General features: G+C 42.7%; 1 protein-coding gene across 1 annotated transcript in view; it reads right to left on the reverse strand.

Moving 5' to 3' along the window:
• Nucleotides 1-12,596, reverse strand: part of grin3a (glutamate receptor, ionotropic, N-methyl-D-aspartate 3A) — a gene marked incomplete at both ends in the record, with an annotated part of 29,097 nt that extends 16,501 nt beyond the window's left edge. The window contains 2 exons of the mRNA XM_081355313.1: nt 1,748-2,352; nt 11,883-12,596. Coding sequence (XP_081211439.1) covers nt 1,748-2,352; nt 11,883-12,596 — 1,319 coding nt within the window. The remainder of the gene's footprint in view (nt 1-1,747; nt 2,353-11,882) is intronic.
• Between the last annotated feature and the right edge of the window lie 4,314 nt (nt 12,597-16,910).

Genomic DNA, 16,910 nt, shown 5'->3' on the forward strand with positions numbered 1-16,910 from the left:
CCTGTTAAATCAGTAATGATAGGAGTGCTGAGCATGTGAAATTTAAGCCCTGAGGCAGTTTGGTTAGAAGTTGGTGAAGTTGTTTCCTGACAGTGCAGTGTTGGAGAAAACACTCTTGATATGCTGTCTTAAAAAGCTCTCCTCGGCTGTGGATGAACGGGATAATCCTTATAGAATATGCAGACGTGCTGTATAGTCACTAGTCACAGATTATCAGAATTCTGACATGGTTCATTTGGTCTGTCAAAAATGGTCAAATTTTACATCATGTAAAAACGAACCTTTCTGAAAGGTTGGTGGAAAGTGAGAGGGTATCTCTCTTCCTACTTTCTCTGCTGCCTTCTAAGACAGCATTCGAAATGAAATTGAACCTCATAAGTGACTGATTTGGAATTATGGATTACTACTTCCTCAGCAATTATGTGTCTCGTACATCTCGTACTCCTTAAAGGGTTAGTTCACCCAAAAATGAAAATTCTGTCAGTAATTACTCACCGTCATGTTGTTCCAACCATGTAAGTCTTTCGTTCATCTTCGGAACACAAATTAAGATATTTTTGATGAAATCTGACAGAATTCTGACTCTTCCATAGGCTTCCAGTGTGACCGAAACTCACCGGCCCAGAATAGTTATTAAAACATCGTTAAAATAGTCCAAGTGACTCCAGTGGCTCAATCTTAAGTATATCAAGCGACGAGAATACTTTTTGTGCGCAAAAACAAACAAAAATACCGACTTTATTCCACTATTCAATTCCTTCTCTCTGGGCCTCGTAGTGTTTTTGCGTAGCGCGTCTGTGTTGCACGTCATCACGCAACACACACATGACCTTCTTCGGCCAATTGTGAGCCTACGTGGTGACGTGTAACACAGACGCGCTACGCAAAAACACTACGAGGCCCAGAGAGAAGGAATTGAATAGTGGAATAAAGTCGGTATTTTTGTTTGTTTTTGCGCACAAAAAGTATTCTCGTCGCTTGATATACTTAAGATTGAGCCACTGGAGTCACTTGGACTATTTTAACGATGTTTTTAATAACTATTCTGGGCCGGTGAGTTTCGGTCACACTGGAAGCCTATGGAAGAGTCAGAATTCTGTCAGATTTCATCAAAAATATCTTAATTTGTGTTCCGAAGATGAACGAAAGACTTACATGGTTGGAACAACATGAGGGTGAGTAATTACTGACAGAATTTTCATTTTTGGGTGAACTAACCCTTTAAGTGCAGGAAACTTTACTTCCAATGGAGTTTAGTATTAGCATGTTGCTAAGCTAATGATGTGACACTCTTATAAGCATAAAAATATTAAATATTTTCTTTAACTAATCTATTTTAGTCATTTGAAACTGACACAATGCATTATGAGATTGTCTTCTCTACTCATTGTAAATGTGATGTTCTCTAAGAATTTGGCCGAAAGAATGTACACTCTTATTTTTTTTATTTTCACAGTGATGCCTACAAGAGCAATTTTTGGTTCCCCAAAGAACAGTTCTTGGTTACCCAAAGAAAATATCTATTTTGTTTAGTTCTTAAAAGAAGAATTTAATAATCTAAAGAGCATTTTTCCACTATAGGTAACCTTTAGTGAAATGGAAAGATCCCATGGCAGTTAAAGGTTCTGCATGGAACCATAGAGGCAAAAAATTACTTTTTTTGTTAAGAGTGCAGCCCTTGTATTCGGGGCATGCCAGTCATGCTATTTAAATAACACAAATATTACAAATACAACATCAACAATACCTGGACAGAAAGGTTCCTGATGTGAGATTTTTAGTCTCAAGTGTTGCCATACAGTTTGTGATGCCAGGAATCAGTGCCAGCTCTGGAGACACAGTGGCAGCTGTTCCCACCGCCCGCGCCACCAGCTCCAAAGCATCCTGGACATAATGATCCAGTGAGGGCTCACCCATACGACCATGTGCAAGAAGACCCAAGGGTAGCCCCTCTGTCCGTAATTCCTCCACGTTTTGAGAGTCTCCTATAATCCAGCGGTAATCAGGAAGGATCAGTCCAAACTTTGCAATGGTGGTAAAGATTCTCCGTATATCCCTGATGTCACATCCAAAGGTCACTATAGTAGATGTTGAGTCTTTGATGGACTCCAGTTGACCTTGAAGGGACGTTTGAAAGTCACTTTTGGAGCTGCTGTTGGTGGATATTTTGAGAACTGTGCCCAGATGAAATTTGGAGCTGTTATGGAGCAAGAAGACAAAGTCTGAAATGTTCATCTGTTGACACATCACCAAACTGACATCATACCAGTTATTCATGGACAGCAGGGAGAAGATGAGATCTGCTTGAGGGGTTTGAGGATTTTGCATGGCCATCTGGAAATGGAGTGGGTTCTGTTGGGAAGAAACAAATGAGGATATCATTACAGAGAAATTTGTGTAAGGATGGATCACATTGGTCAACAATCCATCATCAATTGGTCAATAAGTGTATATTATTTATACATGTTAGCTTTGAGGTCGTCTATATGATACTGGGATTCTAAAAGTTGTTGAAACTACCCTTTAGCAGACACACATTTTTTGAATTTACAATCCCTTACTTTTGGGAAAATTAACCAGAAATATTGATGACTTATCTTGCACTACACTAATTGAGAATGTCCCTGCACCTAACATCTGCCGCTGACAAGCAAGAATGAAATCATAAGGTGCATAACAATTGGCATACTTATGCCATTTTGTAGTATAAATAGTTTGGGAAGTGTGTATGCACTCAACATTAAGAAGTGCACTTATTTAACTGGAAAAACAAAGGTGGAATGTCGGACACATTTGGACAACTGTTGCAGCCATCAGACTCAGATGCTGGATGACAAACATGCCATCTAAATGTCATATACTAGACAGTAGAGTGCATAGTGAGTAGTTTAAGTACATTGTGTATATAGTGTATAATTTGGGACACAACAATGGTTCATGGCTGTGCTGCATCAAATCATAAGTTCAATTCCCAAGTCTCACCCAAACCACCCAGTTTCAATAGAAAATATGTCAAGGCAAGAAAGACATCAAACAATTTCATAAGCCACTTTTAACATGCAGACGGGTTGTATTTAGGAGTCAGATGAATCTAAAACCTAGCCTGCCTAATTATACTTGTGTAATTATATATATATTTTTAAACAGATTGATCTACTGCTCGTTCAGGCAATTCTCCATTAAAAAAAATGGGCCAAGCCAAAACTGTCAAAATATTTAGTGGTCTTTTAATGGTCTTAATCATTTTAATCACAAATCACTGGCCAGGAGATTAGAAAGAATTGCACAAAGACTGTAGACAAAGTAACAGCACAGAATATCTTTCTCCAACTTGCAGATAGCTTTTTACTGGAAGAAGAGTCAGTGTTGTTCCACTCGATGTTGATGGCTTCAAACAATGGAAGCTTGTTTCCGCCACAGAATAAAAAATAAAAAAGGTACTTTTTATCTCACAATTCTGACTTTAGTTCTTGCAATTGCGAGTTTATATCTCACAACAAGCATTCATATCTGTCACGTATAACTAAAGAAAAACTAAAGGAGAGGACTCAAGTGCAGAAAGAATATTTATTAAATAAAAGAAACATGAAATGAAACAAAAACCCTCAAGGGGGAAAACATGAAATAACCAAAAATACAACTACAAAGCAACATACCGGGGTTTCACGGGAAAGCGGGAGACGTAAACAAGACAACGATCCGACACAGACTGCAAACACAAAGGAACTTATAAAAGGGACAAATCAGGCAGGTAATAAGGAACAACAGGTGGGGCAAATGAAACCAATAATGAGATAACAAGGAGGGTGGGGTCAAACAGTGACAGGAACACAAACACCACATGTGCTACACAAGACAGGACAGGCATGTGACATTACCCCCTCCTTAAGGAGCGGCTACCAGACGCTCCACAAGGGACGGGAGGGACAGACCAGGGCGGGACGGGAGGGACAGACCAGGGCGGGACGGGAGGGACAGACCAGGGCGGGACAGGGGGAACGGGAGGGGCGGGACAGGGGGAACGGGAGGGGCGGGACAGGGGGAACGGGAGGGGCGGGACAGGGGGAACGGGAGGGGCGGGACAGGGGGAACGGGAGGGGCGGGACAGGGGGAACGGGAGGGACAGACCAGGGCGGGACGGGAGGGACAGACCAGGGCGGGACGGGAGGGACAGACCAGGGCGGGACGGGAGGGACAGACCAGGGCGGGACGGGAGGGACAGACCAGGGAGGGACAGACCAGGGCGGGACAGGGGGAACAGGAAAGACAGACCAGGGTGGGACAGGGGAAACAGGAAAGACAGACCAGGGGGGGACAGGGGGAACAGGAAAGACAGACCAGGGTGGGACAGGGGGAACAAAAGAGACAGACCAGGGTGGGGCAGGGAAAATGAACAGTTCTGGAGGCCAGGGTGGAGCCGAGAGTCCATCGGACGGCCAGGGCGGAACAGAGAGTCCATCGGACGGCCAGGGCGGAACAGAGAGTCCATCGGGCGGCCAGGGCGGAACAGAGAGTCCATCGGGCGGCCAGGGCGGAGAAGACCCCTCGGGCGGCCAGGGCGGAGAAGACCCCTCGGGCGGCCAGGGCGGAGAAGACCCCTCGGGCGGCCAGGGCGGAGAAGACCCCTCGGGCGGCCAGGGCGGAGAAGACCCCTCGGGCGGCCAGGGCGGAGAAGACCCCTCGGGCGGCCAGGGCGGAGAAGACCCCTCGGGCGGCCAGGGCGGAGAAGACCCCTCGGGCGGCCAGGGCGGAGAAGACCCCTCGGGCGGCCAGGGCGGAGACGACCCCTCGGGCGGCCAGGGCGGAGACGACCCCTCGGGCGGCCAGGGCGGAGACGACCCCTCGGGCGGCCACGGCGGAGACGACCCCTCGGGCGGCCACGGCGGAGACGACCCCTCGGGCGGCCAGGGCTCAGGCACAGGAACTGGCACCACCGGCTCGGGCACAGGAACTGGCACCACCGGCTCGGGCACAGGAACTGGCACCACCGGCTCGGGCACTGGAACTGGCACCACCGGCTCGGGCACTGGAACTGGCACCACCGGCTCGGGCACTGGAACTGGCACCACCGGCTCGGGCACTGGAACTGGCACCACCGGCTCGGGCACTGGAACTGGCACCACCGGCTCGGGCACTGGAACTGGCACCAACGGCTCGGGCACTGGAACTGGCACCACTGGCTCGGGCACTGGAACTGGCACCACTGGCTCGGGCACTGGAACTGGCACTGGAACTGGCACCACCGGCTCGGGCACTGGAACTGGCACCACCGGCTCGGGCACTGGAACTGGCCCCACCGGCTCGGGCACTGGAACTGGCCCCACCGGCCCAGGAACAGACATATACTCAGGAACAGGCTCAGGAACAGGCTCAGGAACAGGCTCAGGAACAGGCTCAGGAACAGGCTCAGGAACAGGCTCGGCGGCAGCGACGACCATCTTGTCCGAAGACATAGGCTCAGGAACAGTCTCTGGCTGGGCAGACGTGACGTGAACAGTCTCTGGCTGGGCAGACGTGACGTGAACAGTCTCTGGCTGGGCAGACGTGACGTGAACAGTCTCTGGCTGGGCAGACGTGACGTGAACAGTCTCTGGCTGGGCAGACGTGACGTGAACAGTCTCTGGCTGGGCAGACGTGACGTGAACAGTCTCTGGCTGGGCAGACGTGACATGAACAGTCTCTGGCTGGGCAGACGTGACGGATCGCTGAGGTGGTGCAGGCAGTGCGAGCAGGATCACCGGAACAGGGACCACCGGAACAGGGACCACCGGAACAGTCACGGAGGGAGTCTTCCTCTTCCTCCTCCGTTTCGAGACCACTGGAACTGGGGCCACTGGAACTGGGACCACTGGACTCGGGACCACCGGCACTGAGGCCACCGGAACTGGGACCCTCTTCCTGGCCTCTCGCCCCTGCAAGCGAGCGAGACCCTCCACCATAGCCTCAAACGTACAGCCATCATACGCCCTCCTGAGAACCCAGTCCATGGGCTCATTGAGTGCGTAAAAGAAGAGGTCCTTTAGAGGCCCGTCATTAAGTTTTAAACCCTCCGCCGCTCCAAGGAATTCACCCGCGAACTTCCTCAGGTCAGCCCCTTGTTGGCGGAGGGCACTTAGTGTCTGAAAACGAATAATGCGATCGTAGTGGGGGCACGAGACAGGAGGGCCTGGTGGGTGTCGTGAATCTTTCTGCTGAGTCCTTAACATGGTCGGATCGTTCTGTCACGTATAACTAAAGAAAAACTAAAGGAGAGGACTCAAGTGCAGAAAGAATATTTATTAAATAAAAGAAACATGAAATGAAACAAAAACCCTCAAGGGGGAAAACATGAAATAACCAAAAATACAACTACAAAGCAACATACCGGGGTTTCACGGGAAAGCGGGAGACGTAAACAAGACAACGATCCGACACAGACTGCAAACACAAAGGAACTTATAAAAGGGACAAATCAGGCAGGTAATAAGGAACAACAGGTGGGGCAAATGAAACCAATAATGAGATAACAAGGAGGGTGGGGTCAAACAGTGACAGGAACACAAACACCACATGTGCTACACAAGACAGGACAGGCATGTGACAATATCAAACAGTTCATGAGTAATTGAAAAATGTCTCCCAGTTAGTTTGAGTTTAATGTGAGACCAAATATTCACTATATGGTTAAAATCTGTACTCTGACCAGGCCAAAACATGTTCTCAAGCCACTTCTTGGTTGCCTTTTCAATTTGTCTTGTTGAAAAATAACATCTGATCATTCCTCTTTAGATAAAAACTTTTAATTTGTGAGAAACAAGCCATTTTGCAATAATCTCCTGTACTCTAAAGCATTAAATGAATATACAAAGTGAATTTGCTCACCCATACCAGCAGCTAAAAAGGCTCTCCACACAATGGCACTCTTCCTCCATGCTTCACTGTGATAGAGATGCATTTATTATTATACACTTCCCAGCCAAAACGAAATTGCTTTTTGGATTTAAATAGGCGGATGTTTAAGAGTCAATGATTGGATCAGTATTGCTGTGATTATTATGTTTCTAGCATGTTATATGTTTGGCAACAGTTTTTCTAACCCTAATTGATCGAGTAGCTTTTCATTTCTTAAACAACCATGTAGGAAGACACACCATGGCCATATTTCAGGATGACATTGTCAAGAGTCATCAGGCTCAAACTGTGAAAGAATGGTTGTGAGGGAGCATGAAGAATATTTTTCACACATGAATAGCGACATCTGAGTCCAAATCTTAAATTCATTGAAAGTCTCTGGGATGTGCTGGAGGAGACTTTACAAAGTGCTGGACTCTTTCATTGACAATACAAGATCTAGACCAAACATTGATGCACCTCTTGATGGAAATATCATCACAACATTTATTTCTATTTAGAGGTGCATATATTTTTGGTCAAAAATAGACCAAACATAATAATCACTGCAATAATGATCCAATCATAGACTCTTTGCCGATTTAAATCTAAAAAGCGATTTATTTGTTGTTGTTGGTCAAGGCAGTGTATTTCTCACCAGCTTTTCGAAGACACCACTGGAACATCACCATGCAACTTGTGTTTTATTGTGATTCATCACTACACACACACACACACACACACACACACACACACACACACACACACACACACACACACACACACACACACATATCTATATTCTAGCCAAAAACTTCCAAAACTCATTTCCTGACCAATAATATTTGGGCTTTGCACATCTTTTCCTGACTGCCAAACAAAGGGAAGGCATGAGTTTTAGGTCCAACAGATATTTATCGTAATGCATGATTTGATGGACTGTCTCCTTCTGTTTGCAGATTGAGTTTCTGAAGTGGATTCTCCTTTGGGGAAAACAAATATTTTGATTTTCAACATGATGTCCAATTGTGCAATTTTCTGTCCCTGAAAACAATTACTTTAAGCGGCCTCTGCTCTTGTTCAATTTGTGATGCATTGAAATATAATTGTATCTAGAGGGGCAAAAACTTCAAAACTAATTTAAAGCATTTGAAACTTGAAGTCCTTTGAAAATAGTCAAATCGGGTCTGATTTTTGTTTAATTTTTGTTTAGCATCTCCATGCTATATTTCACTGCATCATGCTACTTTAAAGACAAAGGCCAGGTTTCAGGAAAAAGTGGCTTAGATTAAGCCAGGATTAGGCCATGGTTCAATTAGGATATTTAAGTAGCATATTTTATACATATTTTATTTACATATTTTAAAATATCTCAGTTAAAACAGCTTAAACATGCATTTTAGTCTGGGACTAGGCTTAAGCCTTGTCTGTAAAACAGGGGGGAAATGTATACAAATAGCCTAAATGATTTGATTTTCATTTCAGAAATGTTGCTCAACATTCCTGTACCAGTTTTGCTTTGTGGCAGGGCACATTATAGCAGCATGGGCACCCTAACTGGTCTGCGGCTATGCAGCCCCATACGCAACAAACTGTGATGCACTGTGTATTCTTGCACCTTTCTATCAGAACCAGCATTAATGTCTTGAGCAATTTGAGCTACAGTAGCCCGTCTGTTGGATCGGACCACACGGGCCAGCCTTCGCTCCTCACATGAATCAATGAACCTTGACCGCTCATGACCCTGTCGTCGGTTCACCACTTCCTTGGACCACTTTTGATAGATACTGAGCACTGGCCCTTGTCAAACTTGCTCAAATCCTTACACTTACCCATTTTTCCTGCTTCCAACACATCAACTTTGAGGACAAAATGTTCACTTGCTGCCTAATATATCCCACCCACCAACAGGTGATGTGATGAAGAGATCATCAGTGTTATTCACTTCACCTGTCAGTGGTCATAATGTTATGCCTGATCGGTGTATATGAGATGTGAAGAGAGCTTCTAAACATTTTCCCACTAAGTACATTGGAGATTCAGCAACATTTATTACATGAAATCTGGAATCTCATTGTTTTAATTATATAATAGCCATTAATAACATGACATTGTCCTGCAAAGGAAATCAAGACCTTAAAAAACCCTGGCAGATGAAATGCTTAGCGGAGCCGTTTAATTTCCCCTGGGGCTGCAATTATGTGATGGCAGAAAACAGGCTAATCAGAATTGATTAAGGAAAAGCTGTCCAGGGATTTATTTCAAGATGTCTTAACGAAGTCAGACTTATTTTGAGTTGTCATGAGATCTCAATGACTTAACCAGTGGGAGAGCAATAAGTACCACTAACAAGTTAAGAAGAGACACTTAGGGCCCTATTTTAACAATCTAAGCACATGGTCTAAAGCACACAGCACAAGTCCACTTTTGCTAGTTTAACGACAGAAAAAATGGTCGGCGCACCAGGCGCATGGTCTAAAATGGTTGTCCCTATTCTCTTGAGTAAATGGGTGTGTTTTGGACGTAACGTGCAAAAAACAATCAGAGTGTAATTTCTCATTCCCTTTAAAAGCCAGTTGCACTCACGCCATGGCGGATTAGTTATTTACTGGCGGAATTTGCAAGCGGAAAAACTGAACGCTTATTTTTATGTACACAATATTAATCTTTTACATTGTATTCCTTTTATTGTTAATATTTGGCATGTTTGTGTGCTGCTGTGTGTCCCTGTGTGAGTTAATAAGCAGAGTGTACGTGCGTTGTGGACCCGCCTATAGGCTCATATTACTAATGTGCCCTTTAAATAAAAAAAAAATAAATAAATACTGCACCACTGACTTTAGACCAGGTTTCAGTTGGTCAATGGCGCAGTCTATTTCAGTTCCTCAAAATAGCAACGCACCAACAATGCGCCTGAACACCTCGTTTTCAGACCAGCAGCCCATGGGCGCACAAAGGGGCACAAATGCATTTGCTATTTAAACAACGTGAAGCAGGACGTGAAAATGATAACTGCGTCGGGCTGAAACTAGCAAAAACGCTTGCATCGCACCTGGCGCTGCATTGCACCAGGTGTATGATAGGGCCCTAAGAGGTTTTGAGTGGCTACATCATCCGGAATATGTTTTATCTTGAAGGAGCCTGTGATTTGCAAGCTGGGATACAGCCAGATATTACCACTGTGTCATAAAAAAGCACTGGAGGGTGATGCAATTATGTGCGTTTCAAGCAGTTTTGAAGATGAATTGTTAAAAATGGCTGATCTGATAAACCCCAGTTCTTCGGGCCAGTGGAGAATAGCTTGTCTTTTCAACCTTGAATCCTTGTTCTGAAAGGTATTCCGAATGACAAATGATAAATCAATCAAACGGTGTAAAATAATATAGTTGTCATTATGGTCTGATATAGGCGTGTTTGCTTGTTTATAACAGGTTTATAAACACAACATACTTTTTATGAAGAAATCAATACATTTTAAATCAGTAAACCTTCAGGAAGGAATTTAATTGTAAATTGTAAGTGGGCTACAAACCTTTTAAACGGTGTTAATCTTACACCGTTTACTTTCTCAAAATGAGATTATTATTTCCTTATTCTAGGATCTTGATTGGCACACAACAGGGACTGAAATTAATAGAAGCTCGTGGCAAAAATGCCATCAAAATAAACAAACATTCCCTCAAAAATTAAGTAATGCGGAAAAAAATGCCCCAATACGAGTCCCTACTTATATTTATAACAATATAGTTAAGCAATAAGCTATCACACGAGCAAGAGTGCTGTTTCCCCCTAAAAAGCATATATTGCAAATGTGATATTGATATCACAGTTAAATAAACAAGAAGTTAATAAACATTTTAGACAGATATTGTCTGTTTTTGCTTCTTCAACGAAAATTTCTCCAAACAAAGAGAAATCTGACAGGATAAATCTCCATGTAAACAAAGACCTGACCAGAAGATGGTGCTAACTTCAAAAGATCAGATATAAAACAGCTCAGCCCTCAGGGCGTTTAGCAAAATGCATTTTTACAAACACCATGTGCCACAGGTATCTAAATTTATGTTTTGTGATTCACTTGGTTAACTGTTTTGTGATAAACATATTCATTTAATAAAATATATCCAACCCCAACTGACCTCAATCACCATCAGTGCTAGTTCGATCCAGATACTTGTAGGCAAATGTATAGTGAACATTTGATAACAATCCTTAAAAAATCAGTTGCAATGGAGATATTTATGCACTAAATGTGAAAGATGCATCAAAATTTACCCTGGCATTTGTTTTACTGTTTAGTTTTTAAAAGTCACATTACAATTTCACTCACACCACCAAACACCACCTGTCATCAGACTGCAACTTACAAATATAAGCCTATAATATCAAATTTGAGAACATATGAAAACAGACATACAGTATGAAAATGTATTTTCTTAAAATTATGTATTTAATTAAACTGACAGGAGGAATATGCTAATTTAAAAAAAGAAAATATTTTACAGCTGTGTTATTTAAAATTGTATACATTTTCTGTCTGATGATGGTGACAATTCTTAAATAAGCGTTTAAAATGATTCTATTTTTTCAGTTCGTTATTAATATAAATTGAATCAACACTATTTGTAATAATTAGGCTATTGTACACGTTATTTTTTGTATCTGATATGTATTAAGTAATCCAAGGGAAAATACATTTTTGAGAAGCAAAGTGTAATCAATGAGTGCCATCACGCATTTATACTCTCCATGTTGCATAAACCCCAAACCCTTAAATAACTACTAAGAGTGTATTCATTAATGCTTCCAACGAATCCAACAATCCCATTCCTCAATTGCAAACATATCAACATGTTTCCTCTAATTCCACTAAAGCAGTTCACCAACATTGCAGCATTTATTTACATTTCTACATGAAAAAGAAAAAAGAAAAATGGTGCTGAATAAATTTGCAGCAGCATTTCCTGAATAGACAGTAAAAACATTATGATTTATTATGAACATAAACACACCTGACTCTGCCGTTTGAATACCTTCTGGACGACGCTGATGACTGGAATCTGTAGCGTTGAGGAAATAAATTCCAACTTCACCAGTTCGTCCCTGTTTTGTGGAAACGCGATGATGGCAGAAACTCCTTGCACGATGACAGTGTGGCAAACACTTTGCAGGAACGACACAGGATCGCCACTGGCAGATGTAGGCGACGAGGAAAAGGAGAAAGCAGGGAGTTCTCCAAGTCCTGCTTCCACAGCCATGACTAACTCAAGGGTGAGGTTGTAGGGTAAAAGCCCCACCACTCGATTGAGAGTCTCTGTAGCGAGTAGTACAGAGTCTCGAGGTAGAAACACAGCATCCGTACCCACTTGTTTGAGTGCGGTTTTACTTTTGGAGGCCTTGTGGGGGTTATTCGCTGAGCTTTTAGTCCTAATTCCCCTCCAGGCTTGTTCGTGCACACTTTGGATGACCATGTCCCACTCTTCCCGCGTTTCCCTGTCTGCATCCCAGTCCGCATCTCTCCCGCTGAGATGATCCTGCCTGAATACTCGAGGATGCAGGTGCAAAGCTCCGACTCTCACAGTGTGTCCGATCCTCTTTAGAATCTGACATGGTTGTGGATGCGCCATAGATGCTGGAGGAACAAGGATCATTATAAATGCGCTCGGCGCAAGTAAGGAGAGCCACACCAACCTGCCCAGCGCACCCCAAATCCAGGAGCCCGGCATTACTCCAAACAAGGCTCGCTTAAGCTCTGGAAACGACGGGATCCTCGTCCACCTGCGCGCCCGGTGGTTCCTGCACAGCGCTGGATAGATGATGGATCACCGGTGAATCTCCTAGACGCAGCAAAGTTACGCTCCTCTCCAACAGGCTTCTGAGGGATCGCCAGCAGTGCACATGTCCAACGCGGCTCAAAACACCCGTTGCTCATCTCAAAAGCGTTTAAGGGCGAAATATTCCCGTTGTGAAATAATCAAGAGGGTGTTGTTTTCACGCGCTCTCCAAAAACAGGCGAAAAGGCAGCTAACTAAAATGCAAAAGTGACTGTAAAACCACCAAAACGCTTTTGTTCTCCAAGTCAGTTTAAGGGGATGTCCAAGAATATAAAAGAAATAATTCAGTTTTCTATTTCTCTTTATTTTTGTATGCAAACCTTTATTCCATCCTGTTTAGATCACGGAAAATCGTGACGGAAATTACACGCAAACTATTCCAAAACAGAAACGAGCGTTTGAATGGCTTACATTACAGTTTAAACGCAGTGCAGCGCAGTGAAATTGTTCCAATAAACTCACAGAACGGCGCTGGAATAGTTCAGATTATTGCACTGGCTGTGCTGTGCGTTTAACCCGTTCACTGCTGCGCGGACACCTCTGCTGCTATAGACAGACATCAATCATAGATTCTGTATAGCATAGTTGATGGATTTAGATCATTATTATTTTTTTTAACATTAAATATCGGTCAGGTGTCATTAGCGTTTATGCAAATGTCCATCTAATATTTGCACATGATATAAGCATAAACAAAAATTAAATTAATGATTGCTAACCCTACATGCACACACATTTTCTCAAAAAAGGTCAATCAAAAACATAAACAAATAGAACACACCCATTCCAATTTGATTTTGTCTGTTTAGTACCTCTCACAAATACAGTTTTTTTTTTATTTTTTATAAATAAACATCTAAAGTACATTTAAAATATTATCGCACCAGTGAGCAAGTTAAATGTGACAATGTGGCAAGGAAAGTTGTTTATGCTCATGCTGATACATTCAGATGAATGGAAAATTTGTAGCATCTCCAATGCTCAGTCGCTAGCTGTTGATCTGTTGAATCTGATAAAAATGATTCTTATTGGTTAGGAAGTATAACCTCTGCCTCTCCCTTGAATCATCAGCAGCCGTGTCGTCCTATCACTGCACAGTCCTGACTTACGGCAGGAGAGGTTGGATAAGAGGAGGGGCGTGACACAAGAGCACTGCTGTCGGTGAGTGGTGAACAAGAAAAATCTGATGGCTGTTGTACCTCATCAGTCACCACTGCCATAAATCTCACACACACTGTTCCTCTGCTGAGACTGTGCTGCCAGCGCATTGGTTGCCAGATCCATGAATGTCATCGCTTAGACATGCTTTCTTCTTCAGATTTTGATACACACTGATGCATACGATAATAACACAGTGTCACGACCCAGGGTCAGGGAGGAAACATAAACAAATAAGTTCTTTACCAGCTATTATCATGTGCTTGTATCTTTATTCTTTTTTCTTGACATCACTCAGATTAAAGGCAATCTCTTCAGGATTGTGCAAAACCAAAATAATTAACAAAAGATGGTGCCAATTAAACCCACAACCACTAGATAACCTACTTGAAAATAAATAACAGCGGACTTCCTAGGTTAACTACACAGTAGAAAAAGTATTTACAATCGAAAATAAATGGCACCCGTTCCCTATCCTCTGTGGTGGAGAAACACAACAATGCCAAATCTATTCTCCCACACCCTCTCCAGCATCCGTGGGTTATTTCAAAGGATGGCAGTCTTCAGGTGACGAATCAGCAAGTGAGCCTCCATACGTCCAATTAGAGCGAAGTCTCCTAAGAGAGAGAGAAACAGAGAGAAAGTGTCCTTGGCTGTCACACTTAGGGTGCTTCTCATTTCTTATTTGTCCTCTTTTCCTTTACTCTCTTCCTTTCCTTTCTTCCTAACTCCACCCCTCACTAGGATGCGTGGAAAGAATGCAAGGAAAGAAAATGAGCATGGAGGAATAGAAGGAAGGCTTATTTGTATATTGGAATATTCTTTATCAATCAAGTGTCGCTTCAGAGCATCACCAGCTGTGCTGAAGGGATCTGCGCTTAATGTTGTTGAATTTGGTTATTTAAAGAAATTCGTAATAAATAATAATAAAACAATATGCCCTGTTGAAATATGCGAGATTTATGTTTATTTAAACTGCAAAGGTAAAACATAAATACAAAGTTCTGTCATGAAACTCTAGATGGCGCAGACTCATAAGTTCTTAACTCAATCTGCCTACAATCACGTCATTGTCTTTAGGGCACAGCTGATTGGTTCCTGCTGTATCAGTAGCCAATGAGCTCGCTGCTCAACATTCAGATTCTTGCCTATTGTTTGCTGTGGCAGTTTGCAGCGCGCCTTCAGAAACCCCACACCCTCCCCAGCTCCACCTGTCTAGATCTGCTACGGGGGTGATTTATGTGTGCTTTTGCAGCAGAGCATATCTTTAGCAACATGTTGTGTGTTTATTGGCAGTGGCAAATTACATACTTGCTCTGCAGCAGCAGCAGCGTGGCATCTATTCCACCAAGACCAAACACATTAACATTGTCAAACTCATCATTACCATGCCAAACTTTCTGAGAGTTGTCAAGACAGAATTAAAGTTATTGTGACAGACGTGAAGGGGGAGGAATTTTTTACGTGCGTCACGTTTTTCGACAAGAAAGTTTACGCATACCTGTGCATCCTCGCTAATCGCTCCTCTGGAAGTCTCACTCCTAGTTCCTCGCCTCCTTGTGGTGCAGTTAGAGAATTGAGACGTCCTTCAAGATGGCTAACTAAATAACGTTGAGAAGACGCTGCTGTCTGAACAAACCACAGGCTTACGAGAGGAAAGTGTACACCAATTACATAATACATGTTAACTTGATTAAAAAAAAAGAACTGTTGTTTGTGTAATTTAGCTGTAATAATATGACATTATTTGCGATCTCGAATCTATTAATCAGCAGAAGTTATTACTCCTCAACCTGTACATGACGCTATTAATGACAGTTCTACTGTTAAACCAACGTGGTTCAAATGACAGAGGTGTGACCATGTTATGGTTTCGGGAAACAGACGTGATTAGCGGGACAAGCTATTGTGGTGGTGAAGCAGTGAGTTAAGTCGTTGTATGAGTAACGCACCACTGGTCTGTTAAAACAAACCGTAAAAAACTGTATATGAATAGCTATTAGATCACCCTTTGAATATCTGGACCTATAGTCTTTCTTTCCTGCATGATCTGACCTTCTCCTCCCCTACATGACAAGGACACTATGCCCATTTTATCAGTTTCACATGCAGGACTGGATCACGGCCCTTTGAGGGTCCTGGAAAAGTCTTTTAACTGCTGCCAACAATCCTTGTGTTAAACCCTTATCATATAGTATGTTAAAGTCATCATAGGCCATATGGAATTTATGGAACACTGCAGTGTTTATTATAAATGATTTGTCCATGCACATCAATATTTTTAAGTCCATGTGTCCTTGCAAACATTAACTTCTCAGTTCCCCTGCAATAACATCTCTTCTCTGATGATGTGTGTCTCTGATCATAGAAATAGCAAATGACAATGTTGATGGACATAATGAAATCCCGCCCTACATTTTTCATAGTTTGAGAATTTGTTTCACTCTGATAGACATCACAATAGAGGAGTTGATCACCATGTTCATCTCATGCCGAAATAAATAAATAGGACACATGTTTTGGTAAGATAACATTTGTTGACTAAAAATACCTTACATGAAACCTCATTTAAATATTTGAACTCAGTGGCAGCTTGTGGATTTTAAAATGGAGAAGGCACCAATGCAACCTAATTGTGGCGATCTGGGGATCCTCTCCTGATGATTTTTGTTTTAACTGTTTTAAAATGGCTTTGTTGGTCACTTTATGAAATAAAATGTCAAGTAATGTCAAAAAATCAAGTAATTTACATCTCTGAGTTCGGGGAGGAGCAGCTGTGATTACGACTTCAGTAATATTTTATGGTGTTACAATGGTGAAATTACAGACAAGAAGTTCACATTCTGAGACATGAAATGAAATGAATGAACTGGGAATTTTATTAACATCAAATCAGCCCTCTCCCATTTTCCACCTCAAAATTTTGGGTATTCTGTGCTTCCCTTGAGCCGTCACTATTTGAACTAAGATTTTGGATGTTCTTTTTTTACTTTTAAGTGTTTTATTTTAGAATAAAGAGCCACACCGAATAGACATAGCATACATTAA

This window comes from Scardinius erythrophthalmus, assembly GCF_964197995.2.
Source record: "Scardinius erythrophthalmus genome assembly, chromosome: 23".
In the NCBI taxonomy this organism is placed as follows: Eukaryota; Metazoa; Chordata; class Actinopteri; order Cypriniformes; family Leuciscidae; genus Scardinius; species Scardinius erythrophthalmus.